This window comes from Tinamus guttatus, unplaced genomic scaffold (assembly GCF_059628265.1).
Source record: "Tinamus guttatus ecotype Peru unplaced genomic scaffold, ASM5962826v1 Tinamus_guttatus_pri_ptg000075l, whole genome shotgun sequence".
In the NCBI taxonomy this organism is placed as follows: Eukaryota; Metazoa; Chordata; class Aves; order Tinamiformes; family Tinamidae; genus Tinamus; species Tinamus guttatus.
This window is the reverse complement of record NW_028288609.1, coordinates 183,740-198,788: the sequence shown is the minus strand read 5'-3', so window position 1 is coordinate 198,788 and position 15,049 is coordinate 183,740. Positions and strand designations below refer to the sequence as shown.

The 15,049-nt window shown below is 57.8% G+C and overlaps 2 protein-coding genes across 2 annotated transcripts; one reads left to right on the top strand and one right to left on the bottom strand.

Annotated features, from left to right (window-relative positions):
* Window positions 1-13: 13 nt before the first annotated feature.
* On the bottom strand, window positions 14-5,947 carry TUBG1 (tubulin gamma 1). The gene is made up of 11 exons (XM_088519870.1): window positions 5,884-5,947; window positions 5,493-5,605; window positions 4,907-5,074; window positions 4,589-4,657; window positions 3,771-3,850; window positions 3,040-3,166; window positions 2,532-2,618; window positions 2,176-2,325; window positions 961-1,113; window positions 531-692; window positions 14-219 (listed from the first exon to the last, which is right to left on the bottom strand). The coding sequence occupies exons 1-11, from the start codon at window positions 5,930-5,932 to the stop codon at window positions 22-24; spliced, it is 1,356 nt and encodes a 451-aa protein (XP_088375996.1). The 5' UTR covers window positions 5,933-5,947; the 3' UTR covers window positions 14-21.
* A 275-nt stretch (window positions 5,948-6,222) lies between these two features.
* RETREG3 (reticulophagy regulator family member 3) lies at window positions 6,223-13,280 on the top strand. Its single transcript, XM_088519869.1, has 9 exons — window positions 6,223-6,424; window positions 6,520-6,623; window positions 7,689-7,719; window positions 8,850-8,976; window positions 9,686-9,770; window positions 10,138-10,275; window positions 10,744-10,823; window positions 11,058-11,190; window positions 11,793-13,280. Exons 1-9 carry the CDS (start codon window positions 6,237-6,239, stop codon window positions 12,224-12,226), a joined length of 1,320 nt encoding a protein of 439 aa, XP_088375995.1. The 5' UTR covers window positions 6,223-6,236; the 3' UTR covers window positions 12,227-13,280.
* The last annotated feature ends 1,769 nt before the right edge of the window (window positions 13,281-15,049 follow it).

The following is a 15,049-nucleotide window of genomic DNA, read 5'->3' as shown; positions in this document are numbered from 1 at the left end:
CGGGGCCGCGCGGCAGCGCGCTCACTGCTCCTGCGTGCCCCACGAGATGTAGTCGGGCCGCGTGGCCGCGTGGTACTCGTCGATGAGCTGCTGCACGATCTCCCGGGAGTTGTCCAGCTCGTCGAAGTTGTCCTTGAAGATGTCCTCCTTGCGGAACTGCTCCAGGAAGGCCTCCCGCTTGCGCAGCTTGTCGTACTGCCGGCACGTCCGCTCGAAGAGCTGCGGAGCAACGCGGTACTGTCAGAGCACAGAGCTCCCCGGGGAGCCCGCGCACGCAGGGCCACGCGGCCTGCAACCGCGCTCGGCTGCCCCCGGGATGAAGGCCGGCGAGCAGCTCCTCTGCAGCCTGGGACACTATTCCGGAGCAGGGATCGTATTCCGGAGCAGGGAGTACAGCCAGACTTGCTGGACCCCAGGCCAGCCCTGTGTCCTGATGCGCTCCAGCCCTCCCCTCATGCGCAGCTGCGTGAGAGGCCAAGAGAAGGTTGCAGCATTCGCAGCTGCCTGTGGTTTCGAGGGCAGACACTCACCGAGGAAATGTTGGTGTGGTTTGCCATCATGAGGCCGCTGACACGGTGCGCCGAGGGCAGGTAGGGGGACTTGCGGGACAAAGCCACCTGGATGCTGGCAGGGCCCCAGGGAATGAAGTTTGCCAGTTTCCTCTCACGGATTCGCTGCAGACTCTTGTGGACCTAGTGGGTGAGAGCGGAAAGGGGTATCAGGGTAAGGGGCAGAGCAGCCCAGCGGACTCAGAAGCTGCTCCTCAGAGCACATATGGGGTCAGAGAGGTGGATTTCAGCAAAGGGCAGGTGGGTTCCTCGTGGCAAAGGGCTACCAGCCTCCCTGCAAGGCCAGGGCCACACTGGAAACCTGGAGTCGGCTCTCGGGCAGCTCCGTCTCTCTCCAGGATCCCTGCGCCCGGTGCTCCTGCCCGTGAGGCCCGAGCCCCGCCGCGCTCACCTGCGTGGGATCCACCTCGCCCTGGATGATGTTGAGGATGGCGATGTAGCAGTGGTTGGTCTGCCTGTCGCGCCCCGTGGACACCATCACGTTCTTGGGCTGCAGCAGCCTCCGCATGACGTCCAGGACGGTGGTTTTCCTCACGCTGGCCACCTGCGAACGCCAGCCCGGGGTCAGAGCGAAGGCACCGCGCGGCTCCCCCTGCCCTGCACACACACACACACACGGGAGCAGAGCCCGGCTGGAAGCCTGGGCTGGAGCCACACGCATGCAGGGAGGGACATCTCGAGCCACACAGCAGGCAGAGCCAGGCAGAACCGGAGCGGTAGCACAACCGCCCACCCCGCCAGGACACGGGGGCTTTGGTCAAGCTCCGTGGACAGCAGTGACAGGGAAGAGCTTTGTGCTGTTGCTGCCCAAATTCCCCCTTGTCCTGCTGCCAGGACAGGCGTGGGGCTCAGCCCCATGGGCAGCGCGTCGGGACGCGCGGCAGCCCCGTGTCGGGCTCCGCCGGCTGAGCCGCCCCGCACTCCTCGCTCGGAGGACACATCACACGCTCGATACCCTTTTTAGAGCCAGCAGTTTTTCAGATTTGCTTCTCTGAGTAACATCCTGAGGAAGCGCACGCAAGAGGAGAACAGCAGCTGTTAGCTCCCAGCAGAACCGAGACGCGGCCAACGCAGGTGAGCGGCTCGGAAGCCGAAACTGCCACCCCCGCAGCTGGGGGCTGGGCTGGGGCAGGACATCGAGCGGGGACAGGCTGAGCGTGAGCGACAGCCATTGATTCAGCCCAAGGGCAGCTCTCCCAGACAGCGGGTCGATCCCTGGAACGGTGCTGCCATCGGGAGCCCTCGTTTAGTGCTGCTGTGACAGGGATTAACAGTGCCAGGGGCCTGGCTTGGTGGCCCACTGAGCCACCGGAGTGCCAGGGTGCTGCAGGGGGTTTGTGGTGGTGGCTTTTGAGGGTGGCTTTTGCCCAGTTGTGCATTGCCTGCCCTACCTGTCCCAAACATCCTGCCACACGCAGCAGGGAGCGCAGCACAAGCGTGTCTGCTGCTCAGGCCTCATCCGCAGCACACGTGTGCTGTGACATGGACAGGCTGCACGTGGCTCCGGGCCTCCCAGCACGCCATTCCTGCTCCCGCCAGGGCAGCGGGGCTGGACGGGATGTCCCAAGGGTGAGTGTGGAGCCCGAGGGCCCGTGGGCGGCCTTACCGACTGGTCCGTGGTGAGCGGGGTGTAGCCCGTCATGAGGAAGTGCAGGCGCGGGGTGGGGATGAGCGAGGCGATCAGCCCGATGAGGTCGTTGTTCATGTAGCCGGGGTACCTGAGCGTGGTGGTGCTGGCTGACATGATGGTGGAAACCTGGGGGAGAGGAGAGGGCTTTGAGGTCACGTCGCCGCCCAGCCACGGAGCGGGTCAGGCCCAGGTCCCCCTTGACGAAAGCCCAGGGACCTCCTGTGCTTACGGCTCCAGGCTGCCCACCATGAGGTCCAGCCCATGGAGCCGTTTGAATGGGGAGACCGTGGAAGTTACACCCCAGCTTCTCCAAAGGGAAAAACCTTCCTCACCAATTGGTTAATCTGGGAGAAGGACGGGTTTTGAATGTGCAGCCTGTCTGTCGCGATCCGATTCAAGGCCGTGTTGTCTAGAACCACCTGAAAAGAAAAACCAGCTCCGTGAGGAGTCTCGAGAGGCACCCGGAGGAAACGCAGCCCCAGCCGCGTGTCGGAGGCCACCAGCTCCCGCAGCCCGGCCCGGGACAGGCGCGGAGCGGCGCCGCAGCCCTCGCAGGCAGGTGGCAGACACTGGAAACCACAAGCTGACTCATCGGCGGCGCGTAACCGACACTGTCAATGGGAACCCTCCCCTGCCGCTTGGCCGCGCGCCCCGGGAGGGCACAGCCCGGGGCCAGCGCCTCGCGGCGACCTTTACCCCCCGGCACCGCTGCTCTTCCCTGCCAAGCGCACGGATACGCCGGGAGGGACGGCCGAGCGCGTCGGCCGGCACCTGACGGAAGCCGCGTGCAGCTAATGACGCCGCGGGGGACACGGCCGCCGCGCGGGAAGGGGCTCTCACCACGCAGTCCGCGTTCTGCGTGAGCCGCTTGAGCGTCAGCAGGGAGTTGTACGGCTGCACCACGACGTCGCTCATCTCGTCCTGGTTTGGGAAAACCGAGTAGGTCTCCACCAGCTTCTTGGGATACCTGGTGAGAAAGACCGGCCACGTCGGGGTTAACAGCACCAGCGCAGGGCTCTCTCCTCCCACAAGCTCCCTTTCCAGTCTCTGGGGCTCAGGACAGCGGTGAGTCACGGGCACTGCTGCGTGCCAGACTCAGCTCCCAGGGAGGAAGGGATTTGTCCCAGCACTGCCTACCCCAGCAGCACAGCAGCGGGCTGCCAGACAGAGCTATGGGCAAGACTGAGCCATCCATGGGCTGATTAAGCAGCCTCTTACAAGCCTTTCCAAGAGGCTGCAAGCTGCAGCAGGCAGGGACAGCACCCCAGGGCCTGCAGCTAGAGCCTCCCGCTCTCCCAGCGCAGTCAGGGTGTCAGGAGGCAGCTGCCTGATAAGAGCAGCCCAGGGAAGGCAGAATTTAGACACTGTGAGTGCAGTTTGAGAGCCTCTGAAGTCCCCAGGCACATGGGAGCCAGCCCCTGGCGGGCAGCTCGCCAGGGATTGCACAAGACAGTGTTTGGGTGGGGGCAGCAGCCCAGGCTCTGAGTCAGCGCGCTCGAGCCCTGGCTTTGGCAGCCTGCCCGGCCAGGGCCAGACTGTGCCGCGAGGGCCGGCCCAGGCTGCCTCCTCACCTGTCATTCAGCCGCTCCAGGAGGTAGGAGCCCAGCCCGGAGCCCGTTCCGCCAGCAATGGAGTGGCAGAGCACAAATCCCTGGAAAGAAGCAGAGCGAAGGCAGCTCAAGGTCCAGCTCAGCCCCATGACAGAGACAAATCTGGCTGCCACCGGCAGCCGGGGTGACACCTCCCCATCCGAGGAGAGCTCCCGAGAGCACAGAGAGGGAGCCCTCGGCCGGCACGCGGAGCTGATCCGGTCTCCTCCGCGCCACAGCCACTCGCTAATCTTGCCACTTCTGCCAGCGTGGGAGGAACCCACTTCCCCGAACTCGCCAAGAGCAACTGCTGCTCAGGAGCCTCCTGGATTCCTCCCACTCTAAACAGGCTTCAGAATAGCTCGGACGTCATTTTCGGGATTCAGTCAGGCCAATAAAGCGAAGGTAAATGTGCTGGGCCCGCCACGCTATTCCCCTCCTCCTCGAGGCGCTGAGGCCAACCTCCTCCACCTGACTTCAGGGCAGCTCCCACCCGCCGCAGGCTCTTAGATCTTCTGCCAACCTATTTTTCAACCACGTTTTCCTTTCCCCTGTTGCCATGTGACAGGCTGACACAAACACCAGGGAGCCCTGTCTGTCTGTGCACAGGAAATAGGTTTATGCAGATGGTGGCCAAGGTACTGCCAAATGCACAAGGCAAAGCAGCCGATGAGCCAGTCCCCTTCTCCTTGATGTCCCCAAGCTCCTGTAGGTACCCTGGGTGCTCCTTTAACCACGCTGGCCCTGGAACCACCACTGGTTAGGGTGACTGGAACCAAAAGCCCCGCCGATTTACTTACTTCCAAACTGTCACTCCCATCAGCTTCTCTGTCTATTATGTCAAAAATATCTTCGTGGATTTTTTCTCCCTGGGAGACAAAACCAAAGTAGGACTTGTTTCTTTCCTGTGCAGAATGATAAAAAGCCCCTCGAACCCGTTGTGAAGCCACATGAGACTGGCAACATGACCCATCATTACGGGGTGCCATAAAGTGTCAGTCGTAAGTCCTGTCTGAGTAACACAGTGTTCTCCAGGCAGCACGTGCTGAGGATGGGACGGGATGACAGGTCCTCGTGTCACCACGCGCACTGTGCACAGGAGCAGCAGAGCCACTTACCTGCGAGAAGCCACTGGCCCAGTTGTTGCCGGCTCCGCCGCCGTGCTCGGACAGGTAGATGTTTTCGGGGTTGTAGAGGTTGGCGTAGGGGGAGTTGAGGATGGAGTGGATGACGCGGGGCTCCAGGTCCAGGAGCACGGCTCGCGGGATGTAGTGCTCGTCATCCGCCTTTAACGAGCAACAGGGACATGCTGATGCTGCGCAACCCCGTGCGCGGCAAGCGGACCCGGGACCGCGTGTGCCACCCCCTGGCCGCGCGCGGCACGGCACCGGCAGCCCGTGAGGCTCTGTGGATGTCGGCCCGCGGTTACATAACGCGGTGACGACGGCGGCGTCTCAGCGCTGCGCTCCCGCCACCGCCAGCGCCGCAACGTGGCCGTTCGCAGAAAGCGGAGCCCGGGAGAAGCCTGAGAGCCAGCAGGAGAGCACGGCCACGTCTGCTGAGCGCGCAAATCCCCAGTGAGGACGGAGAGAGCGCGGGAGCCGGGAAGGACGCGGCAGCGTTGGCGTGGAGGAGCCGGCGGGGCCGGGCGCCGCGGAGCGGCCGTGCCCGGGGCAGAGGCGCGCGCGGGGCCGGCCCCGGTACCTGGTAGAAGAAGACGTCCTTGCGGTCCGTGCCCTCGGTGGCGAACTCCTCCACGATGCCCTCGGGGCTGATGCCGTGCTCGGCGCAGAGCTGCTTCCAGAACTCGAAGCCGACTGCGGGCAGCGCCGGGACGGGCGGCCATGGTCAGCAGCACCATCGGGACCGGAGCCGGGACCGGAGCCGGGACCGGACCGAGTCCCCAGGAGGGGACCGGGGCAGCCCCCGCGGGGGTCCCAGCTTGGCCCCGCCCCCAATCAGGCCCCGCCCCCAATCAGGCCCCGCCCCCAATCAGGCCCCGCCCCCGCGGCACGCCCGCCGCGTGAGCCCCGCCTCCCAAGCGAGCCCCGCCCCGCCGCCGGGCCCCGCCCCTCCGCCGCCGCCCCGCGCTCACTCTGGTTGCCGCACTGGCCCAGCTGCAGCGTGATGATCTCCCGCGGCATCGCGGCCGCGTCCCGCGCCGCCCCGCGCTCCCGCCGCTCCGCTCCGCTCGCCGCCCGCCGCTGCCTCCCGCCCGGCGCCGCGCGGCACTGAGCATGCGCGCAGCGCACTTCCGGGGGGAGCGCCGCTCGCGCGCGCGCGCCCCCCGCGGCGCCCTGGCAACGCGCGTGCGCACTGGCCGGCCGGCCGCGGCGGCGCCTGCGCCGACATGGCGGCGCCCGTTGCACCCGGGCTTCCGTCCGTGGGCGCCGCCATGTTGCGGGCGGTGCGCGCGCGCGGGGCGGATGTTGACGCCGTGAGGGAGCCATGGCGGCGGCGGCGGAGCGGCCCGGCGGCCCCGGCGAGCGGCAGCGGCGGGTGCAGGCGCTGAGCGCGGCGCTGCGCGCCCGCCTGGGCCCCTACGAGCCGCTGCTGAGCGCGGCGCAGGCGGCGCTGGTGTGGGAGCGGCCGGCGCGCAGCGCGCTGTGCTGGGCGGCAGCGCACGGCCTCTTCGGGTGAGCGCCCCGGCCCGCTTCCCCCCGGCCCTCGCGTCCTCCGCGGCGCCGCTCCTCCGCCTCCGCGTCCTCCACCGCCCGCTCTCGCCCCGCAGGTTCTTGGCGCTCACGTCGCTGCGGGCCGTGGCGCTGGGCGCGCTCGCCTTCATGCTGCTCGTGTGCCTGGACCAGTGGCGGCGCAGGGCCCGGCCCGGCGGAGGTGAGCGCGGCCCGGGGGCTCTGCGTGGGCACGGGGCGAGCAGGGGGCCGGGGCCGGTGCTGCTTGTGAGGCCGGGCCTCCTGGAGGGGCGGCATCCCCCGGGGGTCCTCCAGGATCCTTCCCAGTGCTGCGTGTCACCTCGGGGTGTCCCTGGGATGTCACCCTGCCAGCCCTGGCTTTAGGGTGTGTTGGCAGATCAGCCCGTTTGGACTCTCCCCTCTCCGCTTGTCCCTGCTGTTGCACGCGTTGGGGATCGGATCGCCTCCCGTTATGAGGGAATGATCCACACGGCCTTGAGCAGACGCGGTGCGGAGTGTTCCGCTAATAGGAGCACTCTGTGATAAGATAATTACCTAAACCAGGGTGTAGTAGCAGTCGTGACAAGCAGCATTTCGAGCAGCTCTGGGTTCTTCCTGCCTGTGTGGGTGCAGGAGGCAGCGTTCCCTGCTCCCCGAGTTGGCTCCCCAACTAACTGGCCTGTTCAGCGGCCTCCCTGCTCCTCCTTGTCCCCGCTGTGGTTCTTGGGATGACATTAAAGCTTTGCTCGGTTTCTAGCACCAGCTTTTATCCGACTGTGTAACTGCAGAATTTCTACTGACAGAGAAGGAGGGAGAATTCTCTCTCCAGCTCCCTCGTGACCTAGATTTAACGTGGCTGGATAACTGATGCATCCCCGGCTCGCTTTTCGGTACCAATCTGGGTGACAAAGCATCAACAGCCTTAGCTTCCCAATGCCCCTGGATGAGCAAGCTGCTCTCCCATGCTCAGCAGCCGCGTGCAGGCAAGGGAGGGAGCTGAACACAGTATTTTTTTTGCTAAAACCTGTCGCTTTACCCAGAGCAGCCTTCTAGATGCTGCCCGACAGCGTGGAGCAGCGAGAGGCCGACTCGCAGCCCTGTGCTGTTCCACGTGCTTTAGAGTGATGCAACGCTGAGTCTTAATTACAGTTAACATCTTTTCTAGGTGTTTCCTAACACATTAAAGCTCTAGTTATAACCCAAGAGCTAAGCATTCTCGCGGCAGAATTCCTTGCAACTAATTTAGTGTCTGTTCTTAATATTTTAGTGGCAAGACCTGACGATTTAGACAATGAGAGGTAGGAAACTAATTGAATCCTCCGCTGTTTGATACTTTGCTGTGATAATATATAATTATTACCTCATTATTATATGTTTTTCATGTTGGCTGCTTTGATGGGGAAAGGGGAGAAGGGAGCTTAATGGAGCGGGGGATGGAGCCCTGGGTTCTCTCAAGCAGTTGTGCCAAGTTTTTAATACTTAATCTCGGCCTTGATGCTGGGCTATGATAATCTTTAGTCGAGCACTGTAAGACTCCCCCAGCAGTTCTCCTCAACCCCCTAAAATTAGAGGTGCTGCCTTGAAAACGCTTCCTGCTGTGCAGGTCTCCAGCAGACCTGGTTGTGGGGTGTTTCACAGGAGCTGTCACCGCATAGTTCTGGCCTGAGCGCAGCGTTAATGACGGGTTGAGCAGCCCTGGGTGCTGCGGGGCTGCTGACACCTCCCTCCCTGCCTGCCGGGTGCTCGGGCTCCTGCTTCAATCCCTTCATCCACTGCCAGGTGACAAATCTGGCTGCGAGGAGCCCAAGCACAACAGGAATCGCTGCTGCGCAGCCCCAGGCCCTTGTGACTAGCAGCTAAGAAGCACTAGTAGAACTTGCCAAGCACAAGGGCCTCCAAAGTGACTCTGTGTGGCAGGCATGGTGCAAAACCGCTCGGAAGTCTCATGCTGAATTCCCTGCGGTTGCGTTTGACCGAAGAAACGCAGAGAAAGCAAATGTAACCATTTGATTTGCTGCTGCTTTGTCCTTTTGTCTTCAGCTAAACTGACTTTTTTAAGCTTTAAGCAGTTTGTTAGTTATGGGCGAGGTTATCTTGGTAGTGAGTTGAAGCTGGCTGCTCTGGAACGTGCTTCAGCAGGATAAGGTCATGTTGCACAGTAGCGTGGAAATGTTAGTCCAGGACAAAAGACCGAGTGACTCAAATTACTGCTTCTTAGCTGCTATGAGAGAACGGGGACACTCCTAGGAGTAAGTGCTGCCTTTGACAGGGCTGGGTTTTGCAGGGCAGAATGACCCCCATCTGCAGAGCTCAGCAGCTGGGGGGAGCCAGAAGGGAGCACTGAGACGAGTGCTTTGTGATAAGAAGTTAATTGTGCACTGGATTCCATGCAGTAATACCTGTCCACACATTCCTACCTTTGCTGCAGCTGGGGATATGTTCACCCTCGGCTGCTTGGAGTGCCAGAGCTGTGTCACCATTTGGCTGAAGGATGGGTGACTGGGACCAACTTCTTAAGAAATCTCTTTATTTTCAAGAGGCAAAACCCTGGCAAGGTAAGGGAGTACAGGCTTTAGCAAATGAAATATTGGTTGGGTGGAAATACCAACCTTTGCTGACTTCTAGTATCCCATTGGAATTGCATCCAGACCCGGGCGAGTGCATTCCACACATTGGAAGTTACCATGGGAGGTCTCCCGAAATGGCACAGCTATTAAGTGGTGGAGAGGAATAGAAGGCACAGGCCAAATAATGAGATTGTGGTGGAGGGAGGAGAAAGCAAGTGGTGGCATGTTGGTTGCACAAGTGAAGTGAAAATGTAGCTGCTCCTTCTGTAGGTTGAGATTTTAACGATTTCAAACTCATTTCCTCGTTCGATTTTAACAGTTTGAGAACCAGTGCAAAAAGTTTTATGCCTTTTCTTGAGGCTTATGCAAAGAAGAACCCATGGCACCCATGGAAGTGATAACTTCTTTGTGCTTTTGCACCTGGGAGAGCTCTGTTGTCTTTAACCTCTTACTTTTAGCATGTCTGCTTTGAGAAGCACATTATATCCACAGACAAGAACCCTTGTTATGTTGCCTGTCACTCTAAAAACAGATACTAATTGTATCTTTCTAATCCTAGAACAGCATAGTTGAATGTTAGGAAGTCTCTGCTGTTGTTAAAAGTAGGATTTCACTACCTGCAATTCTGCAGAGAGCAACATGTTTGAAAATGGAATGATTCTGGTGTTTAACTGCTCACTGTCTCCCATGTCTTCAGTTTTGCCTTCTAGTATGTGGAGTCTTTACTTTCCTGGCTGTCCTGGGCCGGTACATCCCTGGGCTCTTGCTCTCATACCTTCTGAGTAAGTAGAAGGTCCCTGTGCCAAATTCTTCACGGTGAGGAGACGTAGAGATGAGTGGGATTTGAATGTCTGAGAGCTGGGGCTCTCCTGCTCAAATCAAGGCTTGTGTGGATGGCTTTAAGATTTAAAACAGTGCATTCTGCCTGAAATGTGGTGATTCCTGCCCAGTCTCCAGCCCAGACAGAGCGTGTCTGGGTGCTTGGGAACTATAGATCTGAGTGCTAATAGTTTGGCCTCTCAATTTTCATAAATTGGTAGAGGTGATCGCGCCAGATCAGTGCTCAGATCACTGCATGACAAAACGGGCAAGGTGTTTGCTAAGTAGCATCTTGAACAAGCATCTAATGAGCCTTCCCACCTACCCCAGTGCTCTTCATCCTGCTGTGGCCCCTTGCTGTGTACCACAGACTGGGCCAGCGCATGTACATGAAGCTGGAGCCAGCTCTGCAGCGGCTGGACTTCGGTGTTCGAGGCTACGTGATGTCAAAGCAGCGGGAAAGGCAACGTAAGTCTTCCCTGCGTGTTTCTAATTTTGCAGACAGATCCTTGGGATCTGAAACAGTCTGTGAAACAACCCCTGGTGCCAGGTGGGGCTGCGTTGCTTGTGTTGTGTTGTGTTGTGGGCGCTCCGGTGCCTTTGGCCAACACTGGCAAATGCTCTGGGAAGGCAGCGAGGCCGCTCCGCATCCGCATGGGTCTCCCGAGGAGCCCTTGGACTGCGCTTCCCTCAGCTCCGAGGGCTCCACGTTGCAGATCCACTGACAGCCCTGCCTCGCTTTCCAGTGCAAGGCAGCTTCTAAGTCCACCTGGGCAAAAGATCTGCAGCAGGCCACATCAGAAATGATGGTGTGGCCCCTGTGAACAAAGCATGCTGCGCTGTGCCCTTCTTGCCAGCGTTTTCCTGCTTGGCCTCGGGTTGTTCCTGTGCAGATCTCTAACAGCAATAACAGGCTCTGACTCTGGTTTCTGGCAGTGCGACAGAGAGGCCTTAGCCAGGACGCTGCGGATGACGGGAGTGACAGCGAAGAGGAGCTCGCCGCGTTCTGTCCCAAGGTAACGTTGTGTCTCTGCAGTAACAGCTCTGAGCTGCACAGAACAAGCGGGCTGCGTTGCCTGGACATGCAACAGCCCAGCGTGGTAGCTGAGCTGTGGTGCAACATCACATCAGGATGTTCTCTGCTTGAAGAGTTTGTCTTTCCTGTTCTCTCTCATTCTTGTGTACTGCATCTTTGTAAAATGTAACTTTTCCAGTATTTTGTGTTTTCAACTGTATCTCCCGTTTCAAAGCTGGACGAGTCTGTGGTTGCCAAGGAACTAACGATCTCTGACTCGGAGCACTCGGATGCTGAGGTTTCCTACACTGAGAATGGGATGTTTAACCTTTCCAGAGGCCAGACCCCGCTGACAGAGGGATCCGAAGGTGAGAGGAAATGGGCAGTTTCTCAAAGGTCTGGAATACTGCAGAAGTAGCTGTGCAACAGGCCGGAGGGAGTGTGCATTCCCTTCCAAGAGCTTCAGCTCTTTGGTGTCTGTCTTGCTGGCTAAGATAAGATGCAACTACCTGTTTTTTCACAAGACCTTCCGTAATTCCTATGGTACTTTAGTAGAGCAGCAACAGGTTCTCTTCAAAGGCAGATCCAGCCCTACCAGCCTAGGGATAAGTGTTGTAGCATTAAGCTGTGTCGGTGTGGCCGGCCTGTCTGTCTGTTCCTGTCATTAGAGTACAGACAGTCATTTCTCACCCTTCCAAGACCTTCCTGTATTCTGTGTTTATCTGCTGCGTGAGGGAGAGGGTTCTTTCCTCCAGCAGCAAGTGTTTTGTTCAGCACTTGCGTTTCTGATGAGTGAACCGGGAGGCAAACGGGCGTCAGGGAGAGCGGATTAAACTGTTTGGTCTGTGAGCTGATAAGAGCCTGTCTGTCCCAGTGAGGTAACGGTCTCCCTTTTGTGCTCTGTGCTGCCCTTGCCTGACGGGTGCTTTTCTTTTACTGTACATTTAAAGCACTCTTTCTCCTCTTCCAGATCTAGATGGTCACAGTGATCCAGAAGAATCTTTTGCCAGGGATCTCCCTGACTTCCCTTCCATAAACCCAGAAACAACTGGCATAGACGATGAAGACGACACCAGCATCGGGATTCCAAGTCTTGCCTACCGCTCCCAAGCGACGGAAGATCTACACCTCCCTTACGAGCAGGAGGGATCCGCCGCGCTGCCGTCGGTGCAGCACCTCACCAACAACATCGCCGGGTTTGTCACCAGAGGGATGATACAGCTTGCGCTCTCCGGAGCCGCTCAGCCGGGCTCTTCACGCAGTGACAATCCCCAGAGAGGTGCAAAGACCTTTCTCAGAACGGCCAGCTCAGATTTGGACACTGATGCAGAAGGGGATGACTTTGAACTGCTGGATCAGTCTGAGCTGAACCAGCTGGATCCTACGGGCTCACGGGGCCAATAAGCAATCATGTCACTTCCCTTCTGGGTTTCTGTTGTGCATCGTGGAGGGGGAATCCTTGAAGAAAAAGGCACGGCACCGTTACCTAAGTTGTCTCCTGTGTGAGTACAAGTGATAAGACAACCAATCCTGGCTGGGAACACCACTGTGAAATGTGACTCTGTAGCCTCGCTTGGATTATTTTAAAATAAACTACACTGGTAATTCATAAGGAAAAGGCATTGATGTGATAGCTCCACAATCACCCATGCGCATTACCTGCCAGGATGCTGCTTACTCCAGACTTCCTCACATAAGACAATAAATCTGATGTCTACAGCTCTAGAGACCACTAGTCAGACTGACTTAGCATCACTGAGAACAATCTTGCGGCCGACCTTCCTGGGGTGACCTTCCTGGGGTGACACATGACCAGGTGAATGGGATTGGTTTCCCCTCAGACTTGATGTTCTGTCTTTAAAATAACCATTCCCTACTTCTAAAACGTGCATAGAATCTGATTCTTCTTCCCCAGCACTATCCAGCTCTGGGTAGAAACTAACATTTTGCCTCAGTTGTGGACACGTCTACTGCCACACACGTTTGTACTTGTAATGACCACTCATCTCCAGCTGAAGCTTTCTAGCGATGCTATTTTGTAAGAGACATAATGGCAATAAGACATCTACTGTGATGAGTAGAATCCTGCACAGAACATCTACATGTGGCAGCTGCTCTTTGTGTTGCTTTCCTGAACTAATGGACTAACAGTTTTTTTCCTGTGTTATTCCAGAACATGGTCAGCATGGACACGAGCAATACTCCATCTCCCTTACACTGCCTCTTAGGGAGCTACTAGGGGAAGGTTTTCTGGAGGAGGGAAGAAGTGGAGCCGGGCTCCCCAGCCAGTCCTGTTCTTGGTCTCTGAGACAGTCTCTTGTTCCACAACTTGGTGTAGTTGAAAGCTTGCCAGTAGGATCTGAACAGAGGACACCAGCTCAAGAAACAAGTGGCCCAAAAGCTTCTAACTATTATGGTCACTTAAACAAACCAGCAATCTAGAGGGAGAGACATTCTGCGAGCTGGGTAGCCCAAGCTTCCCAGCTCTTTCCGAGTCACTGAGCTTTCCCATTGCTTTTTTCTAAGCCATAAGACTGACCTGTGTGCAGCAAATTTACCTCTTCAGGAAAACTCCCATTTATGTGCTTTTTTTCTTGTCTAAATCTGCTTGCCTAAAAGTATTGGCTGTACGGATACATGTCCTTGGGATTGAGATGAGGAGGCAGAGGTGGCTTACTTCAGCCCTAAGTAAGAACAAGGCTTTATTAACAGGTTGCTTTAATATGAACATAAAACATAACTTTGGCCTTGTGAGGACAAACCATCATCTAATAAAATGCCATTCACTTTGGCACCTGAAGTAACCACCCTTTCCCAAATCCCTAACAGAGCTGGGAGGTACCAAGTGACCAAGTGTGTGTGTTACACACCCTTAGCAGGCGTTTGGGGGTTTAAAACCCCCTGCTTATTTCAGCTGAGGGTGTCAGCTCTGCTGTGAGAGCTCTTCACCTTCCTTGGTCGCTCTCAGTGTTTTCCAGCCTGCTCTTTTCCCTTCTGCCTCGTGGCGGATGGGGCTCCATAGTGACAGTACCTGGCAGTGTTTAGCATGAGCCATCCTGGTCACTGCTGCCACCACGTTCAGCCTCTGTCACTGCACTGCCCTGGAGGCCAGGACAAACCTTGAGATGTTGGAAGCCCCTGATTTCTTGGGAGCAATAACTGAACAAGCCACTAACTAGCACTTTAAGTAGTTCTGGGCCTGGCCTTGGAGCCCGACGTTGTGTAGCTGTTGCTGCCCCATGGGGTCCTGATGTTCTTTTGGGTGAAGCAAGATTAATTTTAGCTAAAAAAAAGCTGCTAGAAAAAAAAAGATGCTTTTGACTCTGCTGTGATGGCAGCCTCGGACACGTCTGCGTGTCAGGGCCATGGCAGCGTGCGCTGGGTTTGAGCTCGAAGCGCCTGCGTGGTTCTTCTGCAGGGGATTCCAACCCTGCCTCTCCAACCCCCTGAGCTGGGCACATGTAGGCGAGGGAGCTCCTGTCACCTCTGTTTGCCTCCGCAGCGCAGGATGTCAGGCTGGCTCTGAGGACGGGCTGGGAAGGGAGCAGCTTCACGGCACGGTCGTGTGGAACCGTCTCCGGACGCCAGCTCCGTGCGCTGGCAGCATCGCTGGGACGCGGCAGGAACCCGCAGGAAGCTCCAGCTCTGCTCTCCGGCTCCGGAACCGCTCGAGCGCTGCCCATGGGACTGTTCCGAGAAGGATCTCCAAGCCGAGCGGATGGAGGGAGACTGAACTCTTAGTTATTTGCTGTGGAACTGAAAGAACCCTTTCCTCCATCACATGCCCTGGATTTTTCCTTTCCTTTTTGAGGTCTCATAGGCTTTGCCACCCTTGGAGGTGGTGTGGTACAAACTGAAGCCTCCGCGTGTATTTTGAGCCTGGCCTTATTGGCCCAGTGCCACGTTGTGGAACAGGTAATTCTGCTTCCTTAGGTACTTTTTGCTATTTAAATGGAAGCAAGGGGGTTAGTGAAGGGGTACTGCACTTTGTGGGCCAGAGTTGCTGGTCGGTTGTCTCTCGCCCTTAGTCATTTCCCGTGCACCCCACGTGTCTTGACATCTCTCCCGTGCTCCTCTCTCCGGCACGGTCCTCGCTGTCGTGTGTCACCAGCCGCACCTAATGGCAGAGGACGGTAATATATTTTATAAAGACTTCAGTTTCTGAACGCTTCTCGCAGCAGCGGTTTTCCCTTGGCGTTTCTGTGTGCTGATGTCTGCTGTGGCTTG